At 30.4% G+C, this 22,969-nt stretch overlaps 1 protein-coding gene across 1 annotated transcript in view; it reads right to left on the reverse strand.

The window, feature by feature from the left end:
* LOC123560062 (interferon-induced very large GTPase 1-like) overlaps positions 1-22,969 on the reverse strand; it is an 82,140-nt gene that overhangs the window by 47,446 nt on the left and 11,725 nt on the right. The window contains exon 9 of the mRNA XM_053517763.1: positions 22,054-22,245. Coding sequence (XP_053373738.1) covers positions 22,054-22,245 — 192 coding nt within the window. The remainder of the gene's footprint in view (positions 1-22,053; positions 22,246-22,969) is intronic.

Consider the following 22,969-nt stretch of genomic DNA (forward strand, 5'->3'; position numbering starts at 1 on the left):
TATGGTATATAGTAGTAACTGGGTGAAAAATGTGCTTCCGTGATTCAGTCCAAAGAAGTCTCTAATACATTAATCAGAGAAGAATTCTTTAAGACTATGTGACTTTCATTCTTACCTTGTTCAAACTATGATGTATGTATTTATTTTGTACATGTATTACTGTGAATGAAATATAAACTAACAAATTGATCCTGATTATCCCATTTTTCGTGCATTTTCGCGTCAACCGGGGGCAAAATGCGCATTATTGAACTCATGAAATGAATTTTACATGAAATAAGAAACTTTTCATGCATGTTTTCGAGTTGTTTGCTTGAAAATGAAAGCAAGGTATTTATTTTACAGTTCGCTCTCTGAAATGCGGCAATATGAGGGTACAATGGTTTCAGTTGACTTGTATTTCACTGTAAACTATTCAACACTCATTTTTCTTTTCGTTTTCATGCGTGGATATCTTGTGGAAAAAACAGATCTACGACGGGGTGAAAATCTCGAAATTGTATTAAAATTGTTTTGAAGTAGCTGAATTTTATATAAAACATAGAAAAATTTCTTTTATTGTTATGTACCCTTTTGGCATGTTCTGTTATCAGCCAGCGCTCCATGCAAGCGACCGCTGGGATTCAGATCAGTGAGCCGTAGCGCATAAAATTCGCGCATGTGATATTTCAATATTACCCTCAAAATTGATATCACTGTGCATGTTTGAATAAATATACTAAACTAATCCCTCTAAATTGGTTATCCTTGTATCCCAGATACCGGCCGATTTTCTTTTCTTGTTTTTAAAAAATGTTTCCTATGCCTTGTATCATCATTTTTCAGTAAATCAGTTACTTACTAACTAGCATTTTATTTTTACAAAAAGGACGCCTAATTAGAGGCGTTCTACTGTTCTTGCACTGTTCTACTCTCTACAACGATGACAAATAGAAATAGCTGGTATTATTGGAATAAAGCTCTTTTTTCACTTCTAAAATATGTTTGTTACCATCACAGTATTGACGATGGTCTGTTGTCTTCCTTAGATAAATAATATTACGGAAACTGACAGACAAGGCCGAAGATTGCCGATATTCGTAGTATGATACATCTGATGAAGACAACAGACCGTTGTCGAAATTGTCATGGTAACAAACATATTTTAGTAGTAACAAAAAATATTCCAATGGATTACAGCTACTAAATGAACAGCTTCAAGAATAGCTGGTTGTAGTAGATAATTGCTGTCTTTTTGTTTTGTTTTTTTAAATATTATAACGACAATGAAATGTCCGTAAATTGAAGTGTATGTGTGTTGTTTTCATTGGTTTATAGCCAACACAATTGAACAGTTTTCATAAGTTTTCATTTTAAACATTTGTTTTAGTGCTTGGATATCGAAATTTTAAGAAATTAAACTGCTATGAATCACTGCAAAGTGACATAATAAATATTTGACGTTACACAAACAATGCATCGCGTTTCATATCGAGCTGAATGCTGAAAAGTCTAAATCGAGAAGGTATGTGTTTTATTAATCCATTTAGTGCAGAAATGATAGAGGAATTCACAGCAATTTTCTTAAAAAAAAGCACCGCGCCGTTTTTTCGTTATACGCAGTCAAAGATGCAACAGTGCGTTAAAAAACAGGTACGTTTATAACGTTTTGACGCTGCATTTTTGCTGATTTACACACACTCGGAGAATTAACGACAAATATATAGTAATGTTTTCATAGATATTTTCTTTGCGATTACAGTGTAGTTTGAATTTTAAATTTTGATGCACTAATAAAAAAGATACAACGAAAAAACACAGAAACACCTCGATTTCAGTAAGAGCCGGCAGATGGCGCTTTGACGTCATTATGTTGCTATGTTACCGACGTCAAAATACAATAAAAACTATATTTACGCAACGGCAGTTGTGTGACATGTATTTAATCCAGATTTGAGTAGAATCCGACGATATTTTAAAAATCTCTAGACAGGGCGCATACTACCTTAAATATAGCATTTATGAGAAGAATTTAAATATAGATTTTTTACACCCGGTTTCCCTGTATTTCATAAGGACTTATCACTTTAGTTGATTAACATCGTCGGAACATGGATTGCATTAATAAGCTACGGCTACTTTATACGACGGAAAAAAGGAGAATTTAAACAACTGAAATGTAAGTTTTATTTTTCGTTCTTTTCACTAACTTCAGAAATATTATTTTGTGTTTTTAGAGATAAATTTTACTTTTACCGCTTATGCTAATGCAAATGTTTTTTTTTTATTTCAGGGATAACATTACATTACAACAACAGAACTTTTAGGAGATTTGATAGATTTGACCGCCCATCTCGGGGATAATTACTAACAAGATCAAACATTTGCAAAATGGACTGAAACATTTTATACAAAATATTACTCCAAACTAGCGGATGCAATTCAACCTTGACCTAAGCGACATACAAGAAGTGATTGTGTGGAAGACAAGGAGAAGTTATAAAAAAATATTAATGTAGATACTTTAAACGAGGAGAAATGTGTCAAAAGTATTCAAAATTTGGATCAACAAATATGCAGGAACAAATGACATATAGTTTTTTGTACATATAACATTGGTTAATAATTAAAGCAATAAAATTAATTTGCCCAAAGGATTGTGCTATAGGACTTTATCTTTATGACAAAGGTATACCATACACATATTTATATTGTCGGCAGCTTGTTCTAGTTTATGATTTAATTAAAAAAACATCAAAATTTACTAAAATGTAGTATAAATATTGGAGCTTTAATCAAAACAAGGAAACTGATTGAAGAAATATGTACAGAGTTGAAATGGTAACAAAATCAGCTTTTAACAGTAGGAATTTGTATAAGGATTCTATGAACTAAGTTTACGTTTATTTTCAGTAACGTTTACAGTGTAAACGCTTATTTTTAGATTTTAAATTCCATGTACAATGTTCACGTTTATTTATAGTAACGTTTACAGTGCAAACGCTTATTTTTAGATTACTTGTTGTATTGAGATGTAAAATAGAAAATATTTTTTTGTTCATTTGCTCTTTGATTGTTCACTCTCAGTATTTTATACAATAAATCATAAATGTTTATACCATCTTGAATCATTTTTATGAAAAATAAACAATAATAACCACACAATACACCTGTTTTGTTTTGATATTGTATGCTGTTATACTTTACTCCAGGTATATATTTGATTACTTCTTTCGGCGGAGGAAGTTCAAATGGGTCAAAATATATTTTATTTACATAGCAAACCCAGTGTGTTTCAGACCCAACAGAGTCGTCCAAATTTATAATTCCACATTCAACCGAAGACTTCATCTTTGGTCCTTTTGTTTTTGGTAAGTTATTTCTACTAAATACACCCCTAAAGTTTTTAATTTTTAATTGTTTTACCCATTGTTCAATTTCAAAGTTAGAAATTGGTTTGTTTATAAATTTTACTTTTTTTACAATAGGAATTCGTCTGTAAGGTCTTCTTTGAGAGTCAATTTGTATGCACTGGCCTTGTCCCTTACCACTTAATAGGGATGTAATAAAAGGTATCCCGAGACAAGCAGCTAACATACTGTGTTAATTTAATTACTCCAGATCCTACTAATTGTTTTCTTTGATTAGGTGTAAGATATGGTGGTATCATATTTCTCTTATCATTAGCTACCGAAATCATACCATTTATAAGTATTTTACTAACACCAATACTGGCAAGACCAAACAGAGCACCAACGCCTAACGGCCCTAAGATTTCTGGAGCTATTTTTGCAGCTACCGGAAGTACTGTCCGACCTAACAGACCAGCCAAAGCTCCCAAAATTCCGCCGTTTTGACCTTGACTGGACATTTTTGTTTTGAATTTGTAATTTCTGATCCCTTCTTATTCCTAATAGACTTTTCAATTTGATTATTCTGTGGTTTTGTTAAAAGCAAAGGAAAGTTTCCACGCAATTGTTCATATTTTAATAATTTGATGTCATTGTATATTTTAAATATATTTTATTTACACAATAACAAGTTCATTTCCAATAGTATTTATTTCAACTGTTTCTTCATACAATACAATTGCGTAAACACGGATATTAGCTGCTGGCCGAACATTTATTGAGCTGTCAATGTAATATGCTTTGGATCTTCTGTAATTCCTTCCTTTTTAAATTCTAAGTTAAAATGAACAAATCCAAACAAACTTTTAAAATTTAATCTATTTAAGAGACTTCCAGTGGTTTTATTAATTTGTTTATGAAAATAATTTAGAACATCATCATGAATTCTTGATATACTTGTATATTCCGTTTCGGGATAAAAAGCACCATTACCAACTTCCAGACGTCAAGATTCCAGCTTGCAATTATTATTTGCTGCATTAGCTTTAAATGTATCTAATAAATGTCGATTATGTTCTTGTGAATTACTTTTATCAGGTCGTTGTAAATAAACAAACACATGTTCGGGCTTTTTTTCTTACACCGGCAGTTATTCTAAAAGTTATGTTACTCTGTTGTGTATCTATAGATTGTGTTATCATTTCACAAAGGTCTTTCCAACTTGTTGCTTTCATACATCTTTCAGAAATTAAATTAATTCCATATAGATTAAAAATTAAACGTGGAACCCACAAAATTAATTTAGTTACAATTACCCTACCTGCATCAGCAGCATTAGCTCTGCAAATTAATTCATCATCATTTGTTAATTGTAATATTACTTGGATTTGACTTGGGGGTAACATGTTTTTTTCCAAACCCTGAAAAAATGAATAATTATTTAACGGAATTTTAGCATTTACCTCATTCCCATCCTGGATTAATCCCTTTCTAAAAGCAAAGCCTTTATTATATCCAGCTTGGTCATCCCTACTCTCAGCACTATCGGTATAATTTAAATAAATAAATTTGTTTGTTCAAGGTGATTCTACATAATCCTTAGATAGTTCAACTAAATTTTTTACATTTATTACCTTGTATAAATTATTACAATTATAAACAATTTTTCCATTTTGTTTAATTATAAGCTGATCAATTATTGAAGCTGCATTATTAATTAAAGCAATTTGATCATCATTACCATAATTTTTACTATTAGCAAGTTTATGAACTTTAAAACTTACTTCAAAATAACTATTAAACCAATCAAAATATGAACTTCTATCATTAATTGTAAAGTGATACCCACTTTTTTGTTGTTTAACAATATTTTCCAACACAGAAATTAAAGGTGTATCTAATTGAAGAGGAGATACTGTAAATCCGGTATTATTCGCGGTGTTTTAATTTTCGATATTTTTCGCGAATCGGGTTCATCGCGAAATCATGAATCCGCGTAAATACCCTTCCATAACATACACACATTTCCGAAAATATGTCCAAAATACGGTCAAGTTCAGGAATGAATACTAGCCGCCTGTACATCAATGTTTATAGAATGAATTTCAATTCATTTCACATTTCAATATATTATGAATAATTCATTTAGAATATACTGCTAAAGGTTAGATTTACATGCAGCTGGCAGTTTTTAACGGAGAGCATCTCCTTGATGCACGTATGTGTCAAACAGGCAGCGCGCGTTTTGCCCTAGGGGAAGATCCATATCATCCCATATCTTCTCAACAAACCTGATTTTTTACACATTTTGTTTAGACAACAATAAAGATTAGCGGACAATTTATCACACCATTGTATTATAAACTTCTACGTTGACTATTTATGAAATGGCTGTAAAAAACTTTGAACATTTTATCACCTATTAAATGTAATAAGAATAATCGCCAGTTAAGTTGAATAAAGGATTTAAAGGCTCACTTATTTCAGTCTGTGTGAATAAAGTAACCGATTGCTAATACGAAATAACCGTTACGGACCATGTGTTTAACGAGTCTTTGGCATGCATAAATTCGGTACGGTACTGAACAATTGGCATTGATATAATCAGGACTTCCGGAATTGAAATTTCACTAATATAAGATAAGAACCTTCGCGAATTTAAATTTCTGACCCTTCCGTCATAAATCCGTGAAATAATTCAGGGTGTCGGAATTCGCGAAATAAAGATCACGCTTATATAAAGTGATATACAGTAGTTCGTATCTTTCACAATACTGTTTTGTTCTAAACATGTATATTATATATTATTTTATTTTTCATAAATTAATTTGTTAATACGTTTACTCTGAGCTAAAGTCCCAGATCCTGACAATAATTTATTTAATCTTATATTAATATCCTCCTCATTATTTGAATTTGTTTTTTTGTAATTCCTTAACAATTAAATTACCAACAGCAGGCGTTACAGGTTTTTAAAAGTTTTAATTTTTTCTGTAATTTTAAGAGCAGCTAATTTTCCGACTTTCGTTCCAATCTTTTTTGTTCCACTTTCAAGTGCAGATTTCCCTGCAGTTTCCAGGGCTTGTTTTCCAGCACTGCCAATTGAAGATGCAACAGAAAATAAAAAAAAAAATTTGTTAAAGTGTCAAAGATACCTGAGTCTTGTATAATTTCTTCTCCCGTTTGAGCATCAACATAAAAAAATATTCTTTATTGTACCCCCCGACAACGAAGTTGTAAAGTGGGAGGGGTATACTGGTTTCAGGTTGTCTGTCTGTCCGTCTGTCTGCCTGTCTGTCTGTCTGTCCGTAGACAAAATTTTGTTCGCGCCATCTCTCCTCATCCCCTTGACACAATTTAATGAAACTTCACACAAGTGATCAGTAACAACAGTAGTTGTGCATGGGGCATGTTAGATTCTTTCAGAAAAAAAATTGCAGAGTTACGGGAATTTGTTTTTTTGTTACTATACTAAATACATAGACACAATTTTGTGTGCACTATCTCTCCTCATCCGCTTGATAAAATTTAATGAAACTTCACACAAGTGATCAGTAACAACAGTAGGTGTGCATGGGACATGTTAGGTTCTTTAAAAAAAATGCAGAGTTACGGGACTTTGTTTTTTGTTACTATGCTATATACATAGACACAATCTTGTGCCCACCATCTCTCCTCATCCCCTTGACACAATTGAACGAAACTTCACACAAGTGATCAGTAACAACAGCAGTTGTGCATGGGGCATATTAAGTTCTTTCAGAAAAAAAATTGCAGAGTTACGGGACTTTGTTTTTTGTTACTATACTATTTACATAGACACAATCTTGTGCGCACCATCTCTCCTCATCCCTTTGACACAATTTAATGAAACTTCACACAAGTGATCAGTAACAACAGTAGTTGTGCATGGGGCATGTTAGGTTCTTTTAACAACAAAAATTGCAGAGTTATGGGACTTTGTTTCTTGTAACATACTATGTACATACAGTCTGCATATGCAATCTTGCGCACGCCTAATCTGCCGAACCCTTACATACAATTTAATGAAACTTCACACAAGTGATCAGTACCAACCCTAGTTGTGCATGGTGCATGTTACATTCTTTTAGATAAATATTCTGCATAGTTAATAAATTTATTGGACTTTGTTTTTTGTTACTATACTGTATACATAAGTCTATATACATACAGTCCACATAATTATGCAATCTTGTGTGCGTCAAATTGCAAAGTACTGTGTCAGTGCATACGGGGGGTACATTCATCACCTTTAGTGATAGCTCTAGTTTTGGCATCAACATTTTTGTACATTATATATTTATATTTCTTTTAAAATTAGTGTAAAACTTGTTTCAACTCCATTAAAATCAATTATTCTAACAAATACATCTGTAATATATATTCTAATTGAATTGATAACAGTTTTATTAATTTCAGAATATCCGACTCTGTTTGGCTCTTTTGTAAATGGATAAACTCTTGTTAAATCTGCAATACTTAAAGCATAGATAATATCACTAAATAACCATTAACAAGTGAATTGTAAATAAGATCAGAATGAATGTAAATTGTATCCACAGAGTTAGTTATATTTGGGGTTGTAGTTCCCCATTCGGTTTTGTCTAAAAGAAATTCTCAGATCCAAGGAATGTATGAAAATTTGATATTCCCAAATGCAACTTAAAATTATCATGAATTGAAATTAGGATTTTAAAACTACTTAAATCAAATTCCAAACTTATTGGAGCAATGTTTGTTTTATCAAATTCTTCAAAATCACCATTGCTTATTAGTGTTTCCCTGATATAATTATTGATGTCCGTATAACTGTAAGAACCATTTGTAAATATAATATCTTTCCATTCTTTATCATTATTATAACGAATTCTTTTATTATCGTATTCATCACTAATATTATGCCAAGAGTAAGTCACAGTGTTAATACTATTCAAACCAACAGCATAAGTTTTATTTTTATTTAAAATTAAGGAACGACTGAATCTGACTGTAAAATCGCTTGGAGTATTTTTATTATCGTTTTTAACAGCTTCAGAACTTAACACTATTTTTTGTTCTTTTTATATATTCAAGAAAAATAATTTTTATATAACATTTCATGTTGTTCTGGTGAAAATTTATTCATTTTTAATAGTTCATCAATATGCTAATACCTTCATTTTTTCGTTCTTCATTATTATTTCCAGCATCAACTAAACCACAAATAAGCTCTAAGTTATTAACCAGTTCTTCTGGATTACATGGACAAACGTCATAACCTTGACCCCTAATTACTTTTTTAAATTTCATAGATCTTTTATTGATAGGTAATCTTGATTTTTCTTTTAATTCTTTAAATATTTTCCTAGAAAGTGTTGGATGTGTTTTGTTATTGTTATATCTGTTATTAATCAAATCAATTAAATCATTATCTACCATAACGTTAATTACTTCTTTTCCAGTTCTTTGCTCGGCGATATATGACCATTTTGTGTCGATTCGCCGTAAAACCCAACTCACTCACTCACTCCAGTTCTTTGATCCTTAGCAATCAATTTGTTTTGACCATAGAGTTTATTAAGATCAATCAATAAATTACCATATCTACCATCTGGTGAAACTTTATATGAATTCAGAACCTTTGGTAATGTGTAACTTTCCGAAGACTTCGTCTTTGGTCCTTTAAGAAACTTTGTTTTCGATTATGATGTCGTTTTCCTTTTCCCACATATTTTTCTTGATTAATAATATCATAGAGCGTTTTTCTATATATTTTTTTTAAATTATCCGACTTAGCTATAATTGCTACCTTTTGCTTCAGATCTCGATCTGTGGGGTTTTTCATTCTAGTTATTCCACCAGATTTATTACCCAAATCTACTATATCATCCGATACATATTCCATGATATTTTCTACTTCTTTCCTAGTCATTTTTTATTTGTATCTTTAGATTCGCTGTAAAAATAGTCAAACACTTCTTGTGGTGTGTTCCATTCTTCGCCTAAAAGTTCTAAATCAATTCCTTTATTAGAATTAACTTTAAATTTTTTTGGTCTTGCCCCCAATTCGGCAGGAAATTCTTTAGCTTTTTCATACTTATCGATCCGAATCCCAATCCTTATGTTCTAATTATTTAGATAACCATTTAATAGATTCGTGTTTGGTTAATGTTGGTATAAAGTTTTTTTCTAATTTATTAATTTCTTCTTTTGATGATTTACTAATCTCTTCTTTCGTCATTATTATCTCTGGTGGTAACGGTTTTTCAGTTATGCCCATCTTTTCTCTTCCATAATCTTCTAATTCTTTAAATGTATCTTGAGGAACCCATTTAACAGGTTTATCTCCCCAATTTATTGGTATATAGAGAGCCGGTTTTAAAGCTTGTTGTTTTTTAGATTCTTCCTGTATTCCTTTAGTTAATTCAGTAATACCTTATGTCAGATCTTCTGATATTCTTTTCGGAATTAACGCTAATTGATCTTTAATTCCAGGCAATGCTTTTAACTGACTTGACAATTCTTCTTTTTAACTTTCTATTCATTCTGTAATTGGTTTATAAATTTCACTATACATTTCTCAGCCAGTAGCTTTTCTTATTTTTTCTCTCATTATTTCTTCTCTTTCAGCTCTAACCTTCTGTCCAACTAGGTTGTTTATTTCTCTCATTTCTTTAAGTTTTGCTAGCATTTATATAATTATGTAAGATAATGTAATATAATGTAATATTATTATATAATGGAAATTCCTAATTATGATACAAAAAGTGATAAATGTAATAACTTTAAGCAACATTATTTTTTATGCCAGATTCATGTTTTAGAATGTTAATATGTGGATCTTCCGGATCAGGAAAAAACAAATACATTAATGCATATTGTACGAAAACCTCTTATATATTATGATAAATTATACCTGTATACTAAAAACCTAGAACAATCTAAATATCAGGATTTAATAGATCACTTAAATGATATTGCAAAAAGAATTAAAGTAGATCCAAATGAAATACTTGAATATTCTAATAATGAAATTGAACCTTGCGATAGCCAAAAAGTAGTAAAATTTGATGATTTTATATTAAATCAGAAAAAACGTTATTCAAGGACGTCACAAAAACTGTTCTGTTCCAGTCTTACTATAAAACACCAAAAGATATTCGAATTAACTGTTCACATTATATTTTATTTGAAAGTCCAGGTAAAAAGGAAAATGTTATGATTTATAATGAACAAAATATAGACCGTGATTCTTTTGCTAATGCAACAAAGCAAAAATATGATTTCTTATATGTTGACCAGCCATGGATTTTTTTGAAGAAAAAACTTTACGGGAATTATATAATAATTATATGATGGGATTTTTTTAAATGATGTAAAACAAATAAGTAAACACGACAGTACAACTAAAGTTAAATTTGATATTGATTTAAGTTAGTATGCCACTAGAAAACAATTCAAAAAGCTTAAAAAGGACACGGACTCGTATCTTCATAAAAATAAGGAACTTGATAACACAATGAACAGACCATTAGATATGGGAGGTAATGAAATTATTAACCTAGGAAATCCAGATAAACCCAATGATGCAGTTTCAAGACGGTTTATGTTTAAAAAAAAATCAAAGTGTAATAGAAGACTATAATCTTGAAGATATTAAAATTATTATACAGACACTAGAAGAAGAAATAAAGAATACTGAAGAATTAAAAAAAGATTTTAAAAGCAATTCATTATTAATAGTTCAATTACAAGATAAAATTGAAAAAGAAATGAAAGCTATGGTTGATTCTATTAAAGAACTTGAAGAGAAATCTGATTTGACAGATAGTCAGATAAAAGAAGTATTCAGAACCAATTTTGAAAACTTATACAATCAAGTTCAGGAATTAAATAGTAGTATGATTAAACATGAAGAAGTAAATGACAAAATGATTGAAGCCGAGAAAACGTTACAAAATATGTATCAGTTAGAAGTAAGAACAGGAATAAACGTAATACTGACTTTACAAAAAAGCATCAAGATTTGTTAGACACATTTTCAAATAAATTTGCAGAACATAAATCTGAACTGGAAAAGGCAGCTTCACAAAGAAGTGATGACCATGACATAGCATTAGATAACCTTACAAAAAAGAGCTTAATTCTAACTTTAAAATTTAAGAAACAACTTCGGGACTTGGTTTGTATTGTCGACACACGTCACAATTTAATGTACGCGGAATTAAGTATACTTACAGAAATATTACAAAAAAGATATTAACGAATTTAATGCTAAAATTGAAGAAATTGAAAATAATCTGGACTTTGTAGTTGAAAAATTAGTTTGACAAGGAGAATCAATTACCTCTAATGCTGAAGCAAATACAATTCATGCTGAAGAAATTACAAAAGTGAAAAATGCATTTTTAAAACAAGAAACACGATTAGCTAGAACAGAAATACTGTTGACAATTTGTCTGCTTCTGATGTTGCTACAGCAAAACGACCTGATGATTTAGCTGAAATAATTCTTGAACTTGAAAATAAATATAAAGCAATAGAAGAAGAACTAGAAAAAGTAAGACGTGAAATATTTATTTTTGAACATTACCATAACAGACAACTACATGTAACGATTCTTGCCCCAGGAGTACATAATATTGAAGAAGATAAACAGTTACAACAAAAGGTATTTAATTCCCTAGATTTTTTTGCATTATTTGAATTAAGAGTTAATAAGATTACAGATTATAAAAGAATTATTATAAAAGAAAAAGAAAACGATGGTAGATGTATAATCCAACAAGATGGGGATTATATAATTGAAATAAATATTATCATTGAATACTCTGAAAAAGAATTAAATTGTTTTGTTTTTAGCTGACGGAATGATCATACAAACAAACATGAGTAAATATCATCTGAGGCTAAAAATACAACACTGGTTTTCAAGAAACAAATTGAAATCAATTTAAGTAAAGGAGCGGCGTTTTATCCAGATTTCTTTAAACAAGGTGCTAGATTTACTATAGAAGAAGGAAGTTATGTCAGATTCTATCTGGTTAATTAATTACTGTGTTTTTTATATAATGGGAATATTCAACAATATAAATGAAAAAGTAAATGAAATAGAAAGATAGATGTCAGTCCCTGAAAACTGGAAGCTCACACAAATTAAAAGAAAACCTCCATTGTTTTTAACATCTGCAACAAAAGATGTTGCTGGATTATTGCAATGGAAAGCTAGTAATGCTAGTCCCGGTTAAGTTCAAAATGGTAATAATGTAACAATCAAACAAAATTGCATTTTAATTATTCTTATAGATACAATTAACTTAGATAAAGGAGAATTTTATCTAGATATTATGCAAAAAATAACAGAAAAAATTTGAATCTATTTCTATTAATTATGCTGATCAATTTAAAATGAATTCAGTTATTTATATAGATGGTTTAAATGTTATGAATATTCAGTTAACAGTTTACGGTTCTGTAATTTAACGATAAATTAACAATTTATGGTTCTATATAATCGTAAGATAATGTATTAATACCATTATCAAGAATATATCTTTTATCGTCATTACATGATAAAGACGTTTTATTTATAACATAACTGGAAAGATTTTGCCTTTCAGAACGAACAGCTTTAAAGATATGGTTAATTTGGGTTGAATTAAACAAAGTATCTTTGTAATTTTCATGAACTATTGTTTTCTTTATAACATGTTTTTTTAATTCCTTTACATTTTTTAATGTTAACTTCATTTTCTAATAAATATGAATACATTTTACTTCTTAATCCAACAATGGGAATACCGGCAGTCTAATCTTTGAATTTTCGATTACTTTTTTGTTGTAATCAAAATAAAACTCTGAATAACTATCATAATCACTATTATCAAATGAATCTTTGTCCTTATAAAAATCCTCATATGCATCTTCAGTATTTATTTCATAACATAATGAATCAGTGTCAGTAAATAGTAATTTACAATTACCCTCAAACTTTTACTTAATGTAATTATAATGAAAATCATACATTAAATATTTTGATAAATCTAGAATGCACATTCAAACATAACAAGGTCTGTTTAATAATAAACTTTCTATTATTCTATGAATACCAAACAAAGTCTTATTAAACATTTTTGAACTAACAAATAAAGGTTTACCTATATACTTCAATAAAAGATTTTTATCATGTGTTAATTTAATATTGATTCTTTTGCGTAAATTGTCCATCGTCTTACCGAATACAGAGTTGTTCATGAGTTTAAACAAGTCTTTTTCAAATGAATTTTTTGTTTTAGATCTTTTTTGAGTATTAAAATCAATATATCCTTTTAATCAAGGACTTTCATCAAAAGTCATTCTATGTATTTTTGTTACTTTTAATCCTAATTGTGCATATAGTTCAAGATTTTTACAATGAACAACATAATTTTGTTTTTTCATTAAAGTTGGAACTAATTTATTTTACATTACTTTTTCCTATTTCAAATTTTGTTTTAATATTTTTACTACAATTCGAAAGCCATTGATCTTGAATGAGTATCTTTTCAGAAGATAAGGGATTATCACTGTGAAGATTATGTAATTCTTTTAGATATTCAAGATCACATTCAATTATAATGTTAGTTTTACCTTTTGCAATTAACTTATTATATTGTTTTTCAGTGACCCATTTAAAATTTCCAGAAGGTAAAAGTTGACACATGGCCCACCCATAGAGGTTATTGGCGTCGAGGTATATAATGTATTTAGTTTGTAATTTAGGATCATAATTTTTGATATATTTATTGTTTGTTTTGCTGTAACGATTAGCTATATAACTTTATTCCAAACATTTTTAGCATGCTCATATTCATTGTCAGATACATGCGTTTCGTTTAAAATTGAATAAAACTCTTTTTTAGGAGGTTTTTTTTTTCTTCAATTTTTTTCAAATGAATCCATGTAATCATATGGATAAATACCTTTCGTTTTTAACAATTCAGTTTTTTTCTTTTTTCAGTTATTGAGATGTGTACTTAAATTCTGGAATATTTTTACTAAGTTATCTAATGGTTGAGACATAAATTGAACACTATCTATAAAAATCAATCACATACCATAAATGCCATATATCTTTCCATATTATTAGGAATAACATCTATTTCTTTTTTAAATTTTCCTATTTGTTGCATGATAAAATGACCATCATAACCTCTTAAATTATGAAAAATAACAGGAATTTTGTGTGTTAGTCTTAAATCAATATTACAGTCTTGATGAGCACTTCCTCTAAATTTTTCTGTTATATGACAGTGATCTCGTACCGGAATGTCAGTTTTCTTATATTCATTTCCACAAGTATCACAAAAGGTTTGTTTTTTTAAATAAAGCTTCATCTTTTAGACATTCTTAATTCTTTGTTAAAGTTTTCATTAAATATTTTCTTACAATATTCCTCATTCTCAAGCATTTTCTCAATAAACTTATAAACTGCATTAGGACCTCTGTAAACTTGTGTTGGTTTAGTATATTGATGCCGCCGGGCAAGAGCTTTAGCTCATCGTCATTACAACAAACAACTTTATAACTGTAACCACAATCTATATGTTTTTGATATGGTAAAGTGTAACTTTCCGAAGATTTCGTCTTTGTCCAAGTAAATGAAAATTCAGGTGATGGTAAAGCAGTTGATATGTTTTCAGTTATTAATTCAAAATCAGCATAAATTACAAAAGGTACTGCTAAGCCTTTATGATAATTTTTAAAATGTACTTTAGTTCCCTCTTTTGGCATTTTTACAGCTTGAACACCATTAATAGCTGAACAAGTTGGTATATGTTCATTTAATAATCCTTCTTGTAAAACATTTTGTAAACATGATTTGCAAAAATGATCTTTATGTTGATATTTTGTTATGTTAAACATTAATCTATTAAAACCTTTAATCCAAACATAATGTGTTATTTTGTTATTAATAATTAACAGCATGTCACAGTGTTCTTCATATTGATATTTTGAAATGTACAATGGATAAACATTATTATCTTCATAACCAAATATATTAAATGAAATATCATTCTGAGTTTCTATTTTAGGTATTTGATTTGATATTACAGGAAATTTTATTCCTTTATAATTGAGTTCTTCTATATGCTTTTTATATTTTGAAATTTCAGGAGTGTTTTTTTAACAGGAAATTTGTAAGCTAAATGGCACCATCTAAAACATTCATTATCATGCTCATTCTTTACATTTATTAATCCTTTCTTTGGATTCTGTAATGGTTTTGGTAATTCTAAATAACTTGAAGCGGCTAATGGATTATAATTATAGCTTTTTATATAATGAGCATCAACTGACTCTATTCTCCAGCCACTTCCTTCTGAAATCCAATTACCGATTCTATTTATTATTTCAACAAAAGCTTGACGTAAAGTGTTTTTTATTTCGTTTGTGCTAATAATAATTAAAGCCTTTAATTGAAAATAAGCTGATTTATATATTGTATCTGTTTTACTAATTTTAGCAAAATTTTTGAAAAAAAATTATTTTTATACCTTTTAAAGTTTTAAGGTCAGATTTAAGAATATCAAATGCGTCTTCTATATTTAATTATAATTTATTTTTTGGATCTTGTCTATATGTAATTTTAATTTCAAATTTCTTAAAATATTGCTTTGTAGACTCCTCAATTTCTCTTACAACCATCTATATATTATATTTAGAAAAAAATCTTTATGAAAAATAAAGTTTAAGAAGAAATAAAATATATAAATTTATATCTTTTTCCATTCGTTTTTGATATTTTTCCCTTCACAGCACATTTTCATTAACCCAGAATTAATATCAAAGTCTTTAGATGCTGCGTAAATACTTTAATATGTTTTTACTTCAATAGTGTCACAATCGGTTGCAATTATCCTTTTAGAAATGTTTCGATGATTATTTGGTCTGGGACAATCACATAATATTTCATTACTTTCCTCTTCTGACATTAAACAACCACAATCCCATTGAAATAAATCTTTATTCTTTTCAAAAAGATAAGGATATATATCATTTTCCAATCTATCAATTACTTTATTTTTAAAATTTTCACTTGTCAATTGATTAAGCTTTGATTTAATATTGTGTCTATTTTTCCTTACCTTTTTAAAATTTTCACTGGTTAATTGATTAATCTTTGATTTAATAACCTTCAATTTTTCCTTACTTTTTTATATGAATTTTTTTCTTGCATTTTTTCTTTTAATTCTTTTATTTATTTTTCTTCATTCCATATTCTTCCTAAGGTCTTGTCTTCAACTTTTAAACCTTTAATAAATATTTTAATTACTGATGGAACAGTGCTAGCAAATGCTACAAATATAGGAATAGCAGGAATAAGCACTAATGCTATCGAGCAACCAAAGATACCTACTGTAGTTTGTAATCCTGTATATACTCTTCCACAAAATCTATAACTTTTTCTGTTAGCAACAACAAGTTTAGTTAAGTGAATAATTAATTGATCTATTGTTTCTATTCCATTAGAAATTAGATTTTTTATTTCTCATTTATATAATATATTTTTTAAATTAAACTTCTTCCAATTCACTTAATGAAACCCAACCATTAAATGTTTCACTATAACCTTTCCAGTTTTCTAAAGCTTGTTTTTTCTTATACTCTCGTCTAATAACATTTACTATTTTAAAAACCTCTTGTTTAGTAGGTAAAAGTTCTTGCTCATAAAATGAACCCTGAATTATTTCATTATTTAAATCTTTAATAGTGTATGTTCTGGGATTTGTATTATTAATTCCATAAATTATAAATATTTCCTCTGTCCGGTTTGGTGTATATCCTTTTTCAAAATGTCGTTTAAGTTTGCTTAAGCGAACCCGATCACCAATTTTAAACTTTGATTTACTCATTGGTATCTTTAAATAACCATATAAATTAAAAGTGAACAGTACCTCTATTTAAGTTTTTACTGGCTTCAGTTGGTGTCATTTTTATACTAGAATGTTTTCGTTTGTTATATTTGTCAACCATATCCTGCAAATTATCTAGATAAGTGTAAGTATTATTTGCTGTAAAATATTTCCACATTATTCTTTTTAAACTTCTATTAAATCTTTCAATTACTACAGCTTTTCCTTCATTAAATGTATGATACATAGTGATCTTATTTTTATTCAAAAATGATTCAAACTTTTTATTATAAAAATCTTTCCCTTCATCTACCCATAAATTTGTTGGTGTTCTACCTTTAGAAATTGTTTTTTCAAATGCTTCAGTCACAGATTCTCCAGTTTTATTCTTTAATGGAATAACCCAAGCATATTTGCTGAATATATCAAGAACGGTTAACAAGTACTTTACACCTTTATTATATTTTGAAAAAGCTTGCATATCGACTAAATCAGCAGACCACGTATCATCAATATCATTAACTATCACTCTTCGTTTCATAAATTTTCGTTTAATTGGTTTATGTAATTCTTCTGCCAATTCGTCACTCCATGCTATTTCGGGGTCTTTTTGAGTGAGCTTGTATTTACCCCCGTTTCCCGTTTTTTTGACTTTATTCCAAGTCCAAGTATGCATTTTGTTTTAATTGCTGATTTTACAACTAAATGTTTTGCAATCTTTTCTCCAAATGTTTTTGATTTAGTGTCAATTGAGTTGGAAAGCATTTGCTTGTCACATATATTTTTTTTACACCACTGTCCTAGCAAAAGTCATGGCCCATGCATACTGCGCCCAGTTCATTAACAGGAGGTCCATTATCTAAAGGATTTCCTGGTCCACAATAGTTATATCCTTGGAGTGTTAAACCTTTCTTAGGTAATAAAGGTAACATTGCTTTATGAATATCTAAATTACCTCCTGTACTTTTAACAAACTTTGATTTTAATTCTTCCACAAGATGAACAGGTAGCCATTATCATTTTTCTCCCGTTTTTTGCTGTAACATAATGAGGATTTATATTATCAGTAAATTTTCTTTCTTTCAAACAATATATTTTATTCTGTAAACTCATTTATATTATACAGTATTTAAAACTTTTTATTTTTTCACTGGGTTCAAAACCTGTGGTTTTTAAATTGTGTGAGTAGACCTTGGTCCCAGAGACTTAAGTCCATCAAACCGGAGGTTTTTTGAATTGGTCAGCATTGGTCAGTTTAGGTCAAAGGCTAGAGTTAAGTCGGGTCAAAATCGGGCCAGAAGCGCAATAGTTCTCACTACTGAAATCAACTAGGCAATGTTACATACCAAATATGAAAGGCTTAGGTCTTGAACTTTCAGACAAGATGATTTTTTTATTTTTTTTCTGTATAAGTCTGTGTAAATCTTGGGACACCCTGGGCGGGGCCTCTTTTCAACTAAGGGACATAATTTGAAAAATCTTGGTAGAGGACCACTAGGCAATGCAACATACCAAATATTTAAATCCTAGGCCTTCCAGTTTTAGACAAGATTTTTTAAAAAGATTTTCCTATAAAAGTATATGTAAAATTATGGACCCCAAGAGGAGGGCCTCTTTTCATCCCAGGGTAATAATTTGAACAATTTTGATAGAGGACCATAAGGCAATGCTACATACAAAACATCAAAGGCCTAGGTCTTGTGATTTCAGACGAGAAGAGTTTTAAATTTTGTCCCTGTATAAGTCTATATAAACCCTGTGCCCCCGGACGGGGCCATAGCGGGATAATGTGAACAATCTTAGTTGAGGTCTACTAGATGATGTTACATACAAAATATCAAAGCCCTAAGCCCTGTGGTTTTTGGACGAGAAGATTTTCAAAGTTTTTCCCTTAATAAATCTATATTAACAATGTGACCCCTGGGGCGGGGCCATATTTGACCCTAGGGAGATATTTGAAGAAATTTGGTTGGGGACTATTTGATGATGCTATATACCAAATATCAGAGCCCTATGTCCAGTGGGTTTTGACAAGAAGATTTTCAAATGTTCTTCCTGTATGTCTATGTAAACCGTTATGAGCCCCAGGGTGGGGCCATGTTTGACCCTAGGGGATAATTGGAATTAACTTGGTAGAGGACTATTAGATGATGCCACACTCCAAATATCAAAGCCCTAGCTACTGTGGTTTTGGACAAGAAGATTTCTAAAAGTTTTCCTTTCGGTTGCCATGGCAACCAGAGTTCTGCTTGGATTTCAATTCTATGGGCAATTTTGATAGTGGGGGCACCCAAGGATAATTTCTGTGACGTTTAATGTAAATCTGCACAGTGGATTTGAAGAGGAAGATTTTTGAAATTTACAATATAGCCATATAGGGAAAATAAGCCCCGTCCTCTGGCGGCCATGTTTTTTACCGAAACAGAATGGCTTAGACAATTATGGCATAACCGTATTAAAAACACTTCTTCTTTGAGTCATACTAAATTGTCAAAGTCAACAGTGTTTTATTTTAGTTTTCCATTCTTTCACTAGTTGCCAGACCATGTTCCTTGTATAAAATAATCCAAATTCTATTCAAAACACAGAAAAAAACAACAATATGTTGACCATAATGCAAGAACACTGGCTAACTTCGAATGAAATCACTATTATAAACATTGTGTTCTTCCGAAAACTTTCCCAGCATCCTCAGCTGTCACTTAGCAACATCGCAAAACTACATATAACCAGCTTCCATATATCTGACCTCTTCTAAAATACTCTAGAAGGATATGATTACTGATTAAATTGAAAATAAAAGCAATACCTAGCATGAAAATGCCTTTTTTTAACCCCAAAAATTTTTGAACTATATAGTGTTAGGGACTACATTACAGTGGCCCACGGAGGAATACCGGCACATTACTACCGTCATGCCTATAATCATCAACCAAGATTTCCTAAATATGCCCGGTTTTAGGTATTACAATGTATAATGAATAAATGTGAGAAGTTTCAACCTTATCTGCTCAATTGAGACTTCACAAATGGCATTTCTTAAGGCTACCCAAACCGGTTTCAAACATCATCATTTCGGCTATTTGATCCACAATACAGTATGCATAGATTTTTAGCGATATTTCAAGAAACGCGTCAAAATTTAAAATAAAACTGGTCTGGAGGAATGCGAAATAGTAGAATAAGTACCATAAAGAGTGATTTTATTACTCTTTTCCACAACTGCCAATATTAGGCCAGTTACACCTAAAAAAATCATAAAAAAGTTACAAAAAGGTCGCGTCTTTCCAAATTGTCATCAATGTTTCCGCTTTTTCAGTAACAAATGTTTTTAAAAGTATTTTACTCAAGCAAATTGATATATCAACAGTATGTAATGAAAATCTGCTATAGCAGAAGCCTTGTTTTCTTCATACATTGTCACTTATTAAGTTAATAGGCTTAGAAATAAAAAAAGTAATCTGTGGCTCTAAAACTAGAATATTTGGGCACAGAACAATGAAAAGTGACACAAATGAGACAAGTGCATGTTTTTGTTTAGGTAATGCTTCTAAGCTCCTGTCAATCTGATACATTACTCTGTGTGCATAATTGTACTTTGAAACATATAAATCCTAGAAATTTCACTCTAAGCCTCCTGTATCTTACAGATTTTTGATCTCTGAGGGTCCCATCCCACCTCAGACATCCAATTTCACCAAACTTTTTACATTATTCCATTATTTTTTCTCTAGTTTGCTCATACAACTCATTTAACTCCATTATTATTGCAGAAGACAAAAAATAATAATGAACTAGATACTGACCCGGAAGTACTTTTAGGTATGACGTTATTAAAATCGTTTTTTCTTTGAGTCATATTAAATTGTCAAAGTCTACAGTGATTTATTTTACTTTTCCATTATTTCACTAGTTGCCAGACCATGTTCCTTGTATAAAATAATCCAAACCCTATTGAAAACACAGAAAAATACAGTATGTTGACCATAATGCAAGAGCACCGGCTAACTTCGAATGACATCACTATTGTAAACAATGTATTCTTCCGCAAACTTTCCCAGCATCCTCAGCTGTCAGTTAGAAACATCACAAAACTACATATAACCAGCTTCCATATATCTGATCTCTTCTAAAATACTCTAGAAGGATATGATTACTGATTAAATTGAAAATAAAAGCAATACCTAACACGAAAATGCCTTTTTTCCCCAAAACAATTTTTGAACTATATAGTGTCAGGGACTACATTCGAGTAGACCACGGAGGAATACCGGCGCATTACTACCGTTATGCCTATAAGTTGGTAAAGGGTCACCTAGAGATCATTTCTACAAAATATTTTTGAAATCCGGCTAACAGTTTCTGACAAGAAGATTTTCAAAGTGTTTTCCTTTCGACTACCATGGCAAGCAGAGTTCTACATGGAATTAAATTCTTTGGGCAATGTTGAAAGTGCGCCATCCAAGGATAATTCCTGTGAAGATTGGTGTAACTCTACCCAGAGAACTTTTACAAATTGTTGACACATGACACATGACGCACGACGGACGACGTTAGACGGACACCGAGCGGTCACAAAAGCTGAAAACAAAACCCCCAACCACACACACACTTTTATGTATCTAAAATTCACAATGTTTATGAAATTTGTCAACTTAATATGTAGTGAATTGAATACAGTGTTAACACTATAAAAAAGAAACATCCAATTCCCGTACATCAGTTCTGACCCAAAGGTTTATTGAGCTCTCTATTTTAACACGTTTAGTACAAAAGACAGCATAGGGAATAGATTTTTTTGCATAATAAATCGCAAAACAACAATTTACCCAGATCATCCTTGACATCGACGAGAGCAAATCCTTTTTTTTCGTAGAGACATACATCAGTTACTTTTCCACCGCCTTGTCCTTTCTCATTTTCGAAAAACTTTGTAAGAATTTCCTCATGCGTGCCTTTTGGTACTCCTGAGACCTTGATTGTTCTTGATTTTGGTGGTTGCAAAAACGTCTGGTGAGCTTCTGTCGTATATGGAATAAATACAGGACTCATCACAGAATGCATTAGGTATATGAACAGAATATGCAAATGAATCATGCACGGCATTTAGGTTTTGTCTTTTACAGATCTTTGTCAATGCAATGTTTAAATGTTTTCGTTTTAATGGTAAATTTAATTTTAAATGGTAAAAGTCTTTTTGATTTTATTGAATTTTGTATTTAAACAGGTTTTCGTATTGAATTTTGTGTATAAACGATCATTCGACAACTGAGTATGTGTCTGTATCAACAACGGCATTTTATAATAGAGCAAGAGGGGTATGATTGCCCCAGATCAGTCACTGTGTTTCACAAATGTCTGTAACAATTTTGGTTAATAAGGGTGTGGTCCGGAAACTAAATTGATAGACAGAAATGACCTTTGAGCTCAATTAGTGACCTTTATCTCAATTCTACAGACCTGGTTCATATTTCCTACACATCTTTTTGTTAAAACCTTATTACATTGCAAGTTCGAAGTCAATTCCTTCAATGGTTATTTTTTATTCTCCGGACACGTAACATGACGGACAGATTTGACACTTGAGCTCAATTTGTGAGCGAACTTGAACTTTGACCTACAGTCCCGGTTTATGTGTTTTGCACATTGTCTCATCGCAATCTACCTTTATGCCAAGTTTAAAGTCTATACCTTTAAAGGTTATAAACTCTGAACACGAATTATGACGGACGAACGGACAGACAG

Source organism: Mercenaria mercenaria, chromosome 11 (genome assembly GCF_021730395.1).
Source record: "Mercenaria mercenaria strain notata chromosome 11, MADL_Memer_1, whole genome shotgun sequence".
Taxonomy (NCBI): Eukaryota; Metazoa; Mollusca; class Bivalvia; order Venerida; family Veneridae; genus Mercenaria; species Mercenaria mercenaria.